Source organism: Primulina eburnea, chromosome 5 (assembly GCF_022965805.1).
Source record: "Primulina eburnea isolate SZY01 chromosome 5, ASM2296580v1, whole genome shotgun sequence".
Taxonomy (NCBI): Eukaryota; Viridiplantae; Streptophyta; class Magnoliopsida; order Lamiales; family Gesneriaceae; genus Primulina; species Primulina eburnea.
Window position 1 is genome coordinate 39,237,701 of NC_133105.1, and position 16,897 is coordinate 39,254,597.

Sequence of the window (16,897 nt, forward strand, 5' to 3'; positions counted from 1 at the left end):
ATCGTAGGGAACAGAGTTCACTTGAAACCACAGATTCAGAATTCACAACAGGTACTAGTCTTTATGATTCTATTGCATATGTATTGATATATACTAATGCATTTGTTAAGAATATCTTTGACTGAGTTGCATGGAGATATTCTGTATCTGTTGGGTTTGTATGTACTGTAGTATTGATGTCCTTGCTTGTTGAGGAAGTGTTGATATCAGAGATTTCTGTATATATTGTATACTACAGTAAGATGAGAATGAAATAGAAATAGCTTATGATGTACTTGTGTTCCTGATTTGAACGCATTATTGATAAGCATATGCTGAACAAGTACAGACATATTGTAGAATTTTTCCATAAATGGTAAGAGTCAGACCAGATATGGCTGATGAATAGAGATTCACAGTAAGGATTCTAGATTTCGAATTCCTTTGATATCTGTGTTGTTTATGACTCGATTGATACAGAAAGGAACATATGGTATCCTTATGTATTCAGTAGATATACTGAAATCGAGCCTAATATTGGCAGATCTGCCAGTATTGTACGAGTTGGCTGATATTGCCAGATAAGATTTCAGATTGCTTTATATCAGAAAGATAGATTGCAGAATTGAATTCCGATCAGATATTGATTGTTGTTTTAGAATTTAAGGCAGAATAGCATCAAAGGTACAGAATGACATTGAATGTACAGAATGATACAGAATGAATTGAAAGATTTGTAGAAGAGTACCGACCAGGAGTACATCTGATTTAGTGTTTCTCTTTGACATATGTCAGTATATTCAGAGATGTTCTGATGATTGTATGCTTATTATATATCTATGAGATTTTGATATATTTGCAGCATCTGATTGATTGAATAGAATATCTGAAGATTGTATTGAATATTCTGAGAACTGTGATGATTGTATACAGAAATTATTCAGATAAAAATCCCGCTTGAGACATATTGTATTCAGAATATGTGTTATCTGAAGTTAGTATACAGATTGATTTCGTTACAGTGGAGATTGCAATCAGTGACAGATAAGATATCGATATCAGAAAGTTTAGAAATGTCAGAAATTTATTTTGTCTGATTTGGCAAATTATTCTATTTGACTGTGGTTTTATATCTGCTGAGTGTTATCATTGCTCTAAATCAGTATTTGAGACATCCTATATTGTTTTGAGGAGCATATTTTATTGGCAGATGAGATATAACAGTTGATCAGAATGACATGAAGATGTTTATCAGAAATCCTTGTTTTATGAGTTCATTGAACTCACTAGATCTGTATAGGATATTGATATTTCATCTTTGATTTGATATTACTGTGTTTTGAATCTGTATATGCTACAGATTAGTGTAAACTAGAGGGAATATATACAGTTCAATTGAATCAGAGTTGAATTCAAGAGTTACAGTAATTCAAGAATGGGATCAGAATGTTCAGAACTTGATTGTAATAATCAGAACAGAGTAACAGATATGTGATTCTGTGTTTTGTATGAGATGGATTATCTTGTGATCTCAAAATGTGTCAGAATTGTACAGCAAAGCATGATATTGATAGTCAGAGCCGAATACCAGGTAGGTATATTTTCTTTTATTTATGTTATTAACTGATTGTTTATGTCCGTAGTTCGGATCTGAAATCACAGATAGGGTCAGAAATGTACCGTAGTGGATTCAGTTTTCATTCTGATGACTGTGAATGTATTATATTCGAATAGATAGTTTGGATATAAACAGATTAAATCAGTTAGAATAGAATTGGTACTGAAATGTTGGCAGAAATCATACTGATATGTTTGAATCGCTAACAGAAAAGACAGAAAGATAAATATCAAAAGATTATTATAGAATTTGTATATTTCTAAATAGAAATGGGAGTGCATTTCTATGGCTGTTGTAATGAAATTACCGCCATTTACTTCAGATGGTAAGATAATATGATTATGATTGACAGATTGATCAATCTATATCTATTAGTTTGTACCAGATAACGTACAAACAAAAACCAGATGACACAGATTGATGTCAGAGGAATGATCAGAATCAACAGAATGTTGAGATAGAGTATATCAGAATGGGATTTTCTGGTTGATTTTGTACTCGTGACAGAGTATATCATGAGTTTCTTCTCAGACTATGTTACAAATTGGCAGACAGTCAGAATATATTTTATCCAGATATTGGAGGATTTTGGTAGAATTATAGAGTGCTAGATGTTAGCACTAATTGATATGACTTATTATCACTGCGTGACAATACCTATCAGCCTACTAGATGGGTAATGAGATAGTTAGAGTCAGGACCGTATACAGTGAATACTACCGATTTCTATTTCTCTTGAAGAAATTCGAAGGAAGATAAAGATAGTTCAGAAAGAACAAATGTCATAAACCAACGTCGGATGATGACGATTGGTATTTAAAGATAAAGATTGAGTATATCCTTGATTGGGATAAACAGATGGGAGAACAATTACTGGTATTGTTTTGTTATAAACTGTAATTGGTTTATACGGATGTTGTATAACCAATATGGCAAGATTGATTTTGTCATAGTTAGTTTAAGAAGTATTATGATAGTATACTTCATGAAGTATTATTCCAGACTTGAAATCAGAGGTTGATATAAGAAAGAGATTTCAGAATGGATTCAGTGAGATGAGTTTCTGATTTAAACTCTGTACGCATTTCTTCTAATATATCTGAATTGATTGTTGTGAGTTCGAGGACGAACTCAGATCTAAGAGGGGGAGAAATGTAATGCCCGAGATTTAATTACTGTAATCAGATGTTGATTAATTGACATAATTGAGGTTATAGGAACTCAAATGACGAAGCCGGGCGTGGTTTATTTGAAACCAAGATGTTGAACCGAACATCTCAAGATGTTAGACCGAACATCTCGCGCCCGAGCGGTAGAAAAGCACCGCCCGAGCGCGATTGTTTAATTGCCGAGGGCCGAGATTGCTCGCCCGGGCGGAAACTTTTGACCGCCCGAGCGCCAGGAGATGTTCAGCCGAGGATCTCGACCGAAACTGCCTCGCCCTAGCGGTAGGTTTTGACCGCCCTAGCGAGAGACGTGCAGTAAGAAGAATAAGCCACTTGCCTTACATGCGGGAATGTGTATATATATATGTTTAAGCATGAAATTCTTCAGATTTCAGCCGAGGGAAACGAGGAAAGCTTAGGGAGAAAGCTTCAAGTTCCTTCGAAGACTATTATTGTGATTTTGTGCAATCCGTTCGTCTGATTTTAAATCCGACTACAGTACTGTGTTCCTATCAACGCAGACTACAACTGGACGTAAGTTTTGTTACGTTTAGACAAGATTTGAATTTACGATATTGTCAGAATTGAATATGATTCAGATATGGCGTTTCTGCTACCGTAGACATTGTAGAATTGAAGTCAGATTAGAGAACAGACCATTTCTGTAATCTTATACTATTTATTAAAACTAAGGCCTACATAAAAACTGTATTGGTGTCTTGGTCTGTTTTTTGGTTACCCAAAAATACCCCTCCACCCCCTTTTATTTTCTCCCCACGTTCCTTACTTTTCACTCAAATCCACCGCATATCAGATTTTCTGAAATCTCCACCTTCTTCGCTCAAATCCAACGCATATCAGATTTTCTGAAATCCCCACGTTCCTCTCTTCTTCCCTCAAAGGCAGCGCATAGAAAAAATTCTGTCATAAACAGAAAATCCGATATCAGATTTTGTGAAACAAATCACCCGCAAATCCATCATTGTTGTTGCTTCCTCCTCCACTTCCTCAACAAACCAAAACCACGCTGTTTTTTTTCCCACTACTTAAAGGGGCACACAGCAACGAACGACTTCCACAACCAATCATCTACACCCAATCGTCGCATAACTTCAAGCCGCAACCAGTTTCATATGCTTCTAAAGAATAACCCACACGATCTGTCATGTAAGAAACTCTTTCGCAACGTCATGTTTTCACGATGTTCTTATTTTTTTTTTTGTTTCGTTTTGTTTTTTTTGTTGATCGATAATGGAAAGAAGTAAAATAGATCCAAATTAATTTCTAATTGATTGTTTTCTCAAAAAATTTCTCACCAATTTTTGTATATCCAAATTTCTTAATGCATCCGATTCATCGTGTTCTTTGAAGAATTATTATTGAATTAACTTATCCAAATACAGATTCCGGAATTTGGGTTTCGGAAATACAGTTAACATGGGTTTCAAACACCAAGTTTTTTACGATAAAATCAAACTGGGTTTGGGAAATTCATTTATTTTGAGTCTTGGAAAATTCAATTGTTTTGCTAAATTCCATTTGAGTTCTAACATGCTTTAACTCTCTGTTCTTTCGTCTCCATTGCATAAGTAAATTTGTTTCCTAAACTTTCCGAAAGCGTTTTGTGTGTGTACTGTCAAAAGAGTTTCAGACATGGAGAGGTGTATGTGTTGGAGTGGGTAACAGTAATTATGTTAAGGTTTTCATTTTTCACATGTTAACGTTGAGCCTATTTAATTTAATTATTATATCGCTGTCCCCAACCCATCTCACTACGAAAAAAAACATTCGGATTTTTCAAAACCATTTATCTCATTGATATGATAATCAATGTCGGATCCATGAAGAGGAAATTCTGTTTGAAGTCAAAATATACACGGGTTTGATTAGCAATTATAGTGTATTTTTTAAAATATATTTTTTCCCTTTCAACTTTTTCCCTTCTTCCCTTTAATCAACTCTAGATCTGTTTGTGTGCTTAGATATGTACACCGAATGATACATGTTATTAGATGTGCACCGATTTTATTTCCCCTTAATCCTATTGAAGTTATGGATAAGATTATGATGTGCACCGATTTTAACAATAAATATTCATAATCTTATTCATAACTTCCCCTTAAGCCTTTTGAATGTCTGTACACCGAATGGTCCATGTGATTAGTTCTGGTGGCTTACTTTTGGCACCATGTGATGGCTTTAATTTATATTTGAGGTATATTTGATTGAATTTATTTCATTTTGTTGTGTTTTTTGTTTTATTTACCGTTGAAGTCAATTAAATGATAGTCAATGGCCGATGAAAATGTTGTTTGAATTTCATATATATCAATGGACATCATTTGTATGATTTTTTTATTGATTTAGATGATCCATTTTTCGAATTTTCCTTTGAATGATTCAATATCGAATTCATATATTATTTTCATGTGATTTTCATTATTTATATAAATCATGTACTAGGTTTCATTGTGATGTGTACTAATTCACCGGATACTGAATTCAATTCAATACCATTGCTTTAACCAGGTGAATCTCTCTTCGTGTTTTTTTTTTTAAATTTGATATATGATGCAAACAGATCGACCACAACCGAATACTATATAGTTTTTTTTTTAAAATTTTAATTTTATGTTACATGAAGCTAGATATATAAATAATTCAATTCGAGCTTGGCTAGATTTGAAGTTTAGTCGATTGATTTAGTTTCCATTAAACTTTTTTTTTAACAAATATATTAGCCCATCGGTGCCGGTGGTAACACAAGGAGTTCGTATATAAATTACCTCGATTTACCATTGATCTTTTTGTTGGTAAGGAAAAGTATATTGGTATTTACAATGTAGGAAGATAAATAAGCATGCTAATGAATGGGGAAAAGAAAGACATACAGAGTTCTAAATAATTCAGTTTGAATTGCATGGGTGGTTTGGATGTGCCTACTTAGAACAGTTAATTCAGTGCTAATTTATTTCTATACGATCTAGCTCATATCAGTTGTTGTATGTCGGGTATTTCCTGAATGCTGTTTTTAATTGCTTGAGAATGCTCATCAATTGACTCAATTCTCTTTTTTTCCTTTTATTTTTTTGGCCTTTTCTTTCAGATTCTTGACATATGCAGGTTGGATAACTATAATCATGAATGAAAAGCCTATCGTCAAGGTTCGGATCTTAATGTGCAAGTCCATTTTTATTTTATTTTATTTTGTGTTGTATATATGTAAGAAATAAGTTTTTAATGAAATATCAGTGTTTAGTTTAACTTGGTTTTTGTTTCATGCAGTATATACTAATGTATGTATATAGTTCTGCATTTATTTTAATTGACGTACACGACGCATGAGTGGATGAATTTACCATTAATGGATGGTCGATGTATTAATGAAATTTTCTTACCACATGAGTATTATTTCGTCCTGTGAAATGGATATCAGATTACAGTCTATTTTTTAAAAAATATATTTTTCCCTTTCAAATTTTTCTCTTCATCCCCTTAATCGACTCTAGATTTTATTGTGTGCATGTATACTAAAATTTTATGAGTTCTTATAAACTAAACAATTAGGCAAAAGTTTGATATTGTTATGTTATTTGAATTAATTTATGATATTATTGTGTATGTATCTCACTGATAAAACCTTGATGTGAGGATCGTGGAGACGAGCTATCTTGGTGTATGACTACATTTTCTGGACCTCTGGATACCATTCTCCTTAGGTCATCACTACAACTCAGTCAATTGAATTATTTATTCATTTCAGGTTTGCATAATACCGAACAATCTAATTACTAAATTCTCCTTCGTGTACTATAGATTTTACTTTTAACTTTCTTTATCAATCCATATTCAATTACACATTAAACCATAAATTCTTTTAGATTTTTATATGGAATTTTTGTTCACTCATTGGTCAAGCTGAAATAGATCAACTTCAGCTTTTATTAAGAGTTATTTTGTTATAAAATATTATCATAAAATACTCATTGATGATTTTATACCTACGGAATAGTGACCATAATGCCAAAAAAAGTAGTTGATGTTCATAAACCACCGATTAATTCTAATTTATATTTATATTAATATTTATAGCTGATGGATTATGGATATGCTTACATTTTTCAATTTATTGCAGAAAAATGAAATGTAGTTTTATTCCTTAACCTTTCAATTAATTACACATGAGTGAAGTCAAAATTACGTTAATTTTGATTCATTACTCATGATTCGGCCTTGCATATGTCATTTACATTTTTTTAATAAAAAAATTTGACATTAATCTTCTGCTTCTCAAACTGTTTGTTTACTAATACTTCTTCACAACTTGCAATAAATTTATCATATTTTGCATCATGATTTCCAAAATTCTTTAAATAGTTCAGCCACTTGGTTTTTAATTCAGTATTTTAGGTGATGCTTTAGCTCGAATTTGATGGAATGAGAATACATTTCTCTTGCAGATATCTGCACATTGAAAAATGGAAGCCACGAGTTCGGGAGAACACACACCAAACAACAATGACGTCACAAATCAACAACAAAGGTCTACGCAGGTATGCAATTTTTTTAAATCAACTTTTGAAGTAAAAATTTTAATACTGTATTGTGGAAAATTATTAAAATAGAAAAATATTTATATTGTAAGAATCAACTACATTCATGACCAATCATCACAATACAATGGCATTGATATATATACATTTAATATTTAGACAAAAATGATGACACATTAGTAAAATATAGCCTCAAATAGTTGACGACAATGACATGTACGTACATTCAAAAACGATTCATTTAAATTTTCCTTAAATGTATTCCACTATTATTTTCTTATTTTCTTAACCACATTAACTATTGGTCTGTAATTCTATGCAGGAGATTACAAATTCTAACTCCAGCTCTTACATCATTGAAAGGCGACAAATGCTAACCCATAACGAACTTGAAAGAATACATTCTATGACCCAACAACGACGACGACAATCTTACCTTGCTCAACGTCGATCAACATACCAAATTAGAAGAATGAATTTGAATCCCTCCATTTCTACTTCAAAACAACCATGTATAATACGTAGTTAAAAAAATATTTACATGGTCTGTAAGTGATAATTTTTTCATATGAAAAATGCACACCACGCTTACAATATGCATATATTGTTCAACAGATCATCAAATAAATTGGAGATTGGCCCAACGTACCAGACGTCAATCAATGAGTGAGGATGCAAGGAGCATGGAATTGGCTCGCCGCCGTGCAAATTATAGAAGGAGACAAGATAACGAGAGATCATCAATTCTAGATGAGTCTAATATTGGTAATAGTAATTTTGTTGCACCAACTACAATGATTCAACAATCAATTCATAACATCGGTGAAAATCGTAAGTATCTTTTACAATATTTAGAATTATATACACAATATAATGTTAAACGATACTTTCTTGGCAAAACAATCATTTATTTACTTTTATTCATTGTACAAAATATCCCAAATAGTTTTCATTCTCAAATACTACTACCAAGTTTCAAAAAGCTCCACATCTATTGTTCATGACAGTTGTCGATGCGACTACAGTGCGACAAACATGTCGCTCAGAGCCAATATCTTTTCATACTTTGACATCAAATTACGAGTGTGGAAGTTGTAGCACACGTCTACCAAGGCCAAATTATGTTCATCAAGGTATTCTACTATAACCAAATAAATAGTCGATGTAATATATATGTTTTACACCTATATCCATTATCTATGTGTTCAAATAAAAATTAATAATTTAATCAAAATATGCTGGATTAATTGATATTAAATTGCTAAATAATTGTTTCATCAAATTTTTCTATTTGTGACATACATGTGTATGTTTTCAAAAAAAAAAAAAACTTTTTATTTTTCTATTTAATATTTATTGACTTCAATGAGAGTCCATCAACTAGGTGATTGTTTTTTATTCTTTGTTTCAAATGTCAACATTTTTTTGCATAAATCTTTAATCTTTTAAATGTTTCAAAAGTTGATTTAAAAATTAAATAGAAGGCATCCTACATTAAATATATTTTTAAACATGTAAAATTATATTTGAACATATTTTTTACTGTCTTATTTCATATTTTTGTACAACAAATAATAAATATATTATTTCAAACTATGGTATATTTTTTTAACGTAAGGTATGACATATATGACTTTTTTTTATTAGAGTTTATATGCATTTCATAATTCCAATAAACATATAGGAGAAAAAAGAAATATTTTCAAATTTTGCAATATACAACATACATCGTCATATATTTGGAAAATGGTTTACTTTTAATAACAAAGTTTACAAATAGTTTAGAATAATAAATTTTCGCTATATAAATTATTGGTTCACTTTTCCAGCAATAACTCTTTATGAAATTGTTAGTTTGAATATTAATTTGAAAATTTTTGCAGGAAACTTTTTCAATGAAAACAATGACCTTACTAACATACAACGATATCCACGTCCACGTCGATATCGTAACATAGCAAGAAATTTCATTGAAAATGAGATAAATTGTCGGTGGCAATTGTCTGACCCAAGAATTTGTATACATTGCCAAGCTCTACTGTTTCATGGTGAAACATCACAATTCTGCTGTAGAAATGGAAACACAAATTTGGATCAGATCCCTTCTCCAATTGAATTGCAAGAGTTGTATGCTGCGGATAACGAGGAAGGCAGACATTTTCGGCGGTTCATAAGGGCATACAATCATGTTTTCTCTTTTACATCAATGGGAGTCAATATAGATGAGTCCTTAACTACAGGTACACATGGAATTTACACATTTCGTGCCCAGGGATCAATATATCACTCGATTGGAAGTCTTCTACCAAATGAGAATTGTAGGCCACGGTACATGCAGATGTGGATTGTAGACACAGATCATGATATAGACAATAGACTTCATGAAAATCCAGAACTAAGGCGAGATTTACTGCTTAAGATACAAAACATTCTTGATCAACACAATCCATTTGTGCACGTGTTTCAGCAAATTGGCAAATGTGAAGACATACCTAACTGTAGGCTCATCATCAAGCAACAAAAACCTAATGAACATCAATATAGTTTACCCACAACATCTCAAGTTGCAGCCGTCATTGTTGACAACGAGTGTCAAGAAACTTTGACCAATAGAGATATTACTATACAAGGAATCGGTGGAAATCTTATCAGCATTCAAGATGTAGTTGGCTATTATGATCCTTTACAATATCCCCTCCTTTTGCCGTATGGTACATATGGTTGGGACTTAAATAGCCGAAATATCAATGGTACCCGATTAACATGCTTAAACTACTATGCGTATATGCTACAGGTTAGTAAAAAAAACATTGTACTTTATGCTTTATCTTTTTAATTAAACTCAATTCTCATATTGTGTAAATTATCTTCTTAACCAGATACGAGAAAATTCACCTTCTTTGATTCTTAGAGGAGGTCGTCTACTTCAACAATATGTGGTTGACAATTACGTAAAGATTGAAACACAAAGACTACGATGGATACGTTCAAATCAACGTGATATACGTTCAGAACTATACCAAGGATTGCAAGATTGTTTACATGGAGGTGAAAATAATGCAGGTACGATAACTTACTGATTTGAATATTGTACGATAACTTAATTATTTGAATATTAATTTTCACAATATATGTTAAAACTCACATCTTATACATATCTATAATATACATTATACAGGAAATGTTGGTACCAGAATCGTTTTGCCTTCATCTTTCAGTGGTAGCCCACGTGATATGTACCAACGGTATCAAGATGCCATGACATTGGTACAAACATATGGAAAACCAGATATAATGCTTACAATGACATGCAATCCGAATTGGAATGAGATAAAAAATCAACTACTACCTGGGCAATCACCTCAAGACCGTCCAGATTTGATTACAAGGATATTTCGGTCAAAATTTGAGGAATTTAAGAAAGACATTGTGGATAGAGGAGTTTTAGGTAAGGTCCGCTCTTATTCGTACGTCATTGAGTATCAGAAAAGAGGGCTTCCTCATGTTCATATGTTGGTCATATTCAAAAATAATGACAAGTTGTGTACTCCAGACCACTTTGACTCAATTGTGCGTGCTGAAATACCTTTACAAACAGAAGAACCCAACTTACACAAAGCAGTTGTCCACCATATGATACATGGGCCATGTGGATCGATGAACCCTAATTGTCCATGCATGGTAAATGGTAAATGCAAGAAGAACTTTCCGAAGCCATTTGTGGAATACACATCTCGAGGAAATGATTCATACCCTTTGTATCGAAGACTTGAAGGTGGCCAAGTATCAATTCCCAACAATGACGATGTTTTCATTGATAATGGTTGGGTTGTCCCGTACAATCCCTGGCTTTTATTAAAATATGATTGTCATATTAATGTTGAAGTATGTGGAGGGATTAAATGTGTCAAGTACATATATAAGTACATCCATAAAGGTCCTGATCGGGTCGCATTAGAGTTACGAAATGGACAAAATTGTGATGAAATCCAACAGTACGTGGATGGAAGATGGATTTCTGCACCTGAAGCATTATGGCGAATTTTCTCATTTGAGTTCAGTAGGATGTATCCTTCAGTCATTAGGTTACAACTACATACACAAAACCAACATTTGATTTATTTTGACCCCCAACAACGCGTAAGTGATCTACTTGCAGATGATGACAACTCGAAGACTATGCTTACAGAATTTTTCAAAATAAATTGTAATCCTGACTTGACTGGAAAGTATTTATATCGAGAATTTCCACAATATTACACATGGATAAAATCTGGAAAAAAATGGAATCGTCGAAGAAGCAACAATAAAGTGGTTGGAAGAGTATATGTTGTGTCGCCATCTGAAGGTGAGAGGTTTTATCTTCGTATCCTTTTAAATCATGTCAGGGGCCCGACATCTTTCGAAGATCTGATGACTGTGAATGGGGTAACATATTCAACATTTAAGGAGTCTGCTCAAATGCGCGGACTTCTCAAACAGGATGATTATGTAATACAATGTCTGCAAGAAGCACGATCTGTTAGAATGCCATCTTCATTGAGAAGGTTATTTGTATCCATACTGGTGTTCTGTCAACCAACAATAGTTCGAGAACTATGGGATGAGTTCCATCCTAGCATGTGTGAAGATTATGGCAGAGAAATTTCATCAAGTAACTTAATCATCAATAAGTTATTGCTTGAGATACGAAGGTTGTTGCATCAGTACAAAATGAAACTTGATGATTTTGATTTGCCATCAATAAGTGCTGAGTTTTTAGAAGACGCACCACTACCAAGAATAATTGAGGATGAGCTTTCTTATCATATTTCTGACGATGATTTGAGATCTATTGAACGTTTGAATGCTCAACAGAGGATTGCGTTTGACACCATCATAGAAAGTATTATGCATAACCAATCAAAACTTTTCTTCATTGATGGTCCTGGAGGCACTGGTAAGACTTTTTTGTACCGCTCAATGTTGGCACATTTAAGAAAAATGGGTAGAATAATAATTGCGGTAGCAACATCTGGAATAGCTGCCACATTGTTGCCAGGTGGAAGGACTGCACATTCACGTTTTCAAATTCCACTAAGACCAACCGCATCAACACTTTGCAAAATAAAAAAACAGACAGATCTTGCAGATCTAATAAGGCGTGCATCAGCTATAGTATGGGACGAGGCTCCAATGGCAAATCGCTATGCTTTTGAATCTGTCAGTAAGAGTTTTCAAGATATTATGGAAAATGAAATTGCATTTGGAGGGAAGACAATGGTTTTTGGTGGCGATTTTCGACAAGTGTTACCGGTTGTTAAACGAGGGTCGAAGGCAGAACAAATTGCTGCGAGTATTTCAAGGTCAACATTCTGGAATTGCGTAAAGATAATACACCTTCAACAAAATATGAGATCTGCTCAAGATATAGAGTTCTCGCACTTTCTCTTGCGCGTAGGTGATGGATTGCAACATACTGTAAATCGTGATTTCATAAAATTACCAGACTCAATTATCATACCATGGGAAGGTGAACAATCAATTCAGATTTTGATTGATTCTGTTTTTCCTAATATGATAAATCATGTTAATGATGAAAACTATATGGTTGATAGAGCAATCATAACACCAAAAAATGTTGATGTGGACAATATTAATCAAATGCTCATTCTCAAGTTTCCTGGAGAGGAAAAAGAGTATACCTCTTGGGATAGTGTAGAAGACGACAATCACAACCTTTTTCAAGAAGAATTTCTGAATTCCCTTAGTCCAAGTGGTTTGCCACCGCATAAAATCAAATTGAAAGTAGGAAGTCCTGTCATGCTCTTGAGAAATGTTGCGCCTGAACTTGGTCTATGCAATGGAACAAGATTAATATGTCGAAGTCTTGGTAAAATTTTTATAGATGTTGAGATCATAACAGGTCCTCACAAGGGTACGAGATTCTTTCTACATAGAATGTCCTTGAAAAGTGAAGATAATTCTGGACTACCATTTGAGTTGACACGTCGACAGTTTCCCATAAGGCTTAGTTTTGCTTTGACAATAAACAAAGCACAAGGTCAAACTATCCCAAATATTGGCATATTTTTGCGAAACCATGTGTTCAGCCACGGTCAGCTATATGTGGCACTTTCGAGAGGAGTCTCACAAAATTCTACAAAAATTTTGGTTAAAGACGGGAATTTAGAGCGTCAACATGGTGTATTCACAAGAAACGTGGTTTTCAAGGAGGTATTGCTGCCTAACAGAGAATGATAAAGTGTAAGTAAGTCAACTTTCACTATTTTAAATTTTTTTTAAATACATTATGTACAAATAATGTAAGATAATCGTTAAATACATTATATATGTTTCAATGTTACAATTTGGGGGATGCTAATAAATTCAATTTATATTTATCCATGTTTTCTATCAATGCTTTTATCTCTATCCATGTTTATTTATTTCTCATCCTTTATCTTATCACGTCTCCGATAAAACCATTTTTGGCATAAATATTACAATTTATATATTTATTGATCAATTAGAAAGTACTTGGTTAGTGTCTAACAGCAAAACCAATTATTTATGATTTTCTGTATGTTGTTGTATGTTTAAATTTTTTTTTCTGGTTTTGACTTTGTGTTTTTTCCTCAAAAAATCATGGATGCTGGTTGCAAACAGGTTATTTGTAGAAATGTCATACTCAATTCAATGGATCAGATCTACTCGCCCCCATCTTCATCTGGTTTGATTTTAACAATAAATAAGTTTAACTTCTATGATTTATTATGTCGCTTTATGTTAGTAACCGTATCAAATTCATTTGTTTGTTTCGATATTGCAGGTGATATTGTATTTATTACAAACCCCACGGTCTTAACGTTGAAGTTTATTATTATCTCACATGATATGTTATTGCGGCTTCAAAATAATATTATTTTTTATGATCAAAATCTATATCATGTACGGTAACAAATTTTAGTTCAACAGATTTATTTAAGTTTTGGAATCCATTGCCTTTGATGATTCTAAGTACAAAATATTGCGTGTGTCATGATGTTGTAATATCATGAATGTTTAAACAATTAGCTCAATATATTCATGACACACGCAACGCGTGTGCCTCGGTGGCTAGTTGTTATGATTTTTGACAGATATTGACTGAGATTCTATATCAGAATTGTGTTAGTATTCAGAGTATGATTGTATTGACACTGATTATGAGTTTCAGTATGATATTTGTGATGTTCAGAGTGACGGGGTTATTCAGATTGTATTGTTATGCCGTCGAAACATCAGTTGATTTAGATTGATCAGATTCAGATATGATTTCGATTAGATTGTGATATTATTGATATGACTCAGATTATATATTGTTCAGATATTGATCAGATTATATACTGAGTTGAGTATTGATCATAACAGCTTGTGAATTGAGTTATACATTGATTCAGTGTATTTGATATTGTCATTTCAGATTTGATATGGACAGATTCGAGACTTCGTCTTCGTCAGACCAGGAAGACAAAGGTATAATTCATGTGATATTCGGGAAGCTACAACTCAAACCAGATTTCATTTGAGTTTCCCAACAAAATCACATACTATACTGCTCTTTATACTTTGATATGTTTATGCTTTGATTTTAGCATCGTATTCAAATGTATAAGATTATTGCCATATTCAGATATGAATATGATTATGCTTTGTTTACAGATGGTTATACATTGCATGTTAAGATGTTTATGCTTTGTTTACAGATTGTTATTCATTGCATTTAAGATAGGAAAGTCTTGACAGCCATTGTCAGACTTCTAGACGTTCGGTGTATCTCAACTTAGGAGTAGCCATTACTCCTATTGCCAGCCGTTGATACAGCTCAGACCGAAGTCTAGGAATAAGACGTACAGTCACCCCGATTGGGACAGTAGGTGACAGCCATTGACGTCTTATTCACACCGGGTTCCCTAGAGTTATAGTTGAGTCGAGTCTAGACATGATTTGACTAGAACTGCATGCTTATATGAATGGGATTCATAGATTATGGAACCCATTATTATTGCTTTCAGTCATGATAGCATGTGTTTATGATTTAGATTGTATATGCATGCTTATCTGATTTGAGTTGCATGTTCAGCTAGATTAGATTTCATAGATGATGAACTCTATTACTATTGTTATTGCTTTTATGCATGACAGCATGTTTCATGAATTATTATGTGTATATGCATGTTTACCATGTTTTATACTGGGATTTATTCTCACCGTAGTTATCCGGCTGTTGTCTTGTTTTGTATGTGTGCATGACAACAGGTGGGAGAGGATCAGGGTCGAGAAGACGAGTTTAGCGTGGTGATTCCGGACTTGGATAGATTTGATTTTAATACTTGAAGTTAGTATTTGAACCTTAGATTTAGGTTGTACAGTGTTGTACCTTTATACTGAAATGTAGTTTTATACAGATATGTATATTATTAGATGCCATTACCTTCCGCATTTATATTTTAAAAAGAAAAATTTTTAGACCCTGTTTATCAGAACTGATAATTAAATCCCAACGATGATTAAGAAGATGATTAGCGTCCGGGTCCCCACAATGGTTCATTGATACAACTAGCCGTGGGTTCACATCTCCATGTGATTCGGACTAAACATGTCCTTATATGAGCATACCCCAATTGCTCCATTCTTACTTATCAACTCCTTGATAACAAGAACGTCAGAACTCAAGTCTGATGGTACCCAACCAATCATGTTAAACGCCTAGCAGCATCGCTTACATGATTCCCTAGGTATCAAATGATAGTGCCTGCAAGAACCATTCAATTATGGTTAGCGTACAGTACGGTCCCTTCAACTCATATATCCCGACCGATTCGACAACCATTGGTTTATCGAGAGTTGTCAATGAATCGATACTATGTGTCATGCCGTAGTTGCATCGATGGTGTAATCTATGAAACTCCTTTCATAATTACCACCATACTCTGATCAGAGATTTCATACTACATATACATGAAAACACATAGGATATCCATACCCGAAGGTAAGCGGTGAATCCCCGACTACAATGCATCGACTCCTATATGTTTCGACAGAACACCCAACCTTGCCACCTGATGACCCCTTGAGAGTCGGTAAACAAGTCAAAGTGCAATGCTAGCACATAGAGTCTCAATGTTGTCCCGGGTCATAAGGACTAATGGTGTACAACCATAAACTAGGACGTTTCCACTCGATAAGTGAGAACCACTTGGAAAGTTCTTTAATGGAGGGTTGTTCAGTGCACTCTTCCAGGAGCACCTATCTGCATGCTTGGACATCACAATGTCCCCTACCAATGAAACATGGTACTCACATAGCAGATACTAGTCTCTAACTCGAGCGGCCTATATCCTTCTTAGCGGCGGCTGAATCGACTAGGAACTGTTTAGAATATACAGTATTCCAAATATGAGTTTCATGATACTCATCATATGAGCATCTCATATTCTTTCTACTATTTGTATATTCAAGGACTTTATCTATGCAACTAGCATGGGTATACAGATAAAGATGTGCCAAAATAATAATTTCAAATATAATTAAAATAAAGATCGTTTATACATAGAGTT

General features: G+C 33.5%; 1 protein-coding gene and 1 long non-coding RNA gene across 2 annotated transcripts; both read left to right on the top strand.

The window, feature by feature from the left end:
- Positions 1 to 4,611: 4,611 nt before the first annotated feature.
- On the top strand, positions 4,612 to 14,289 carry LOC140831829 (uncharacterized). Its single transcript, XR_012117964.1, has 3 exons — positions 4,612 to 5,306; positions 5,711 to 5,927; positions 14,128 to 14,289. It is a non-coding gene; the product is annotated as an uncharacterized lncRNA (long non-coding RNA).
- LOC140831836 (uncharacterized) lies at positions 6,291 to 13,556 on the top strand. Its single transcript, XM_073195562.1, has 8 exons — positions 6,291 to 6,526; positions 7,224 to 7,316; positions 7,639 to 7,828; positions 7,932 to 8,147; positions 8,324 to 8,449; positions 9,200 to 10,110; positions 10,196 to 10,379; positions 10,495 to 13,556. The coding sequence occupies exons 2-8, from the start codon at positions 7,242 to 7,244 to the stop codon at positions 13,554 to 13,556; spliced, it is 4,764 nt and encodes a 1,587-aa protein (XP_073051663.1). The 5' UTR covers positions 6,291 to 6,526; positions 7,224 to 7,241.
- Positions 14,290 to 16,897: the final 2,608 nt, after the last annotated feature.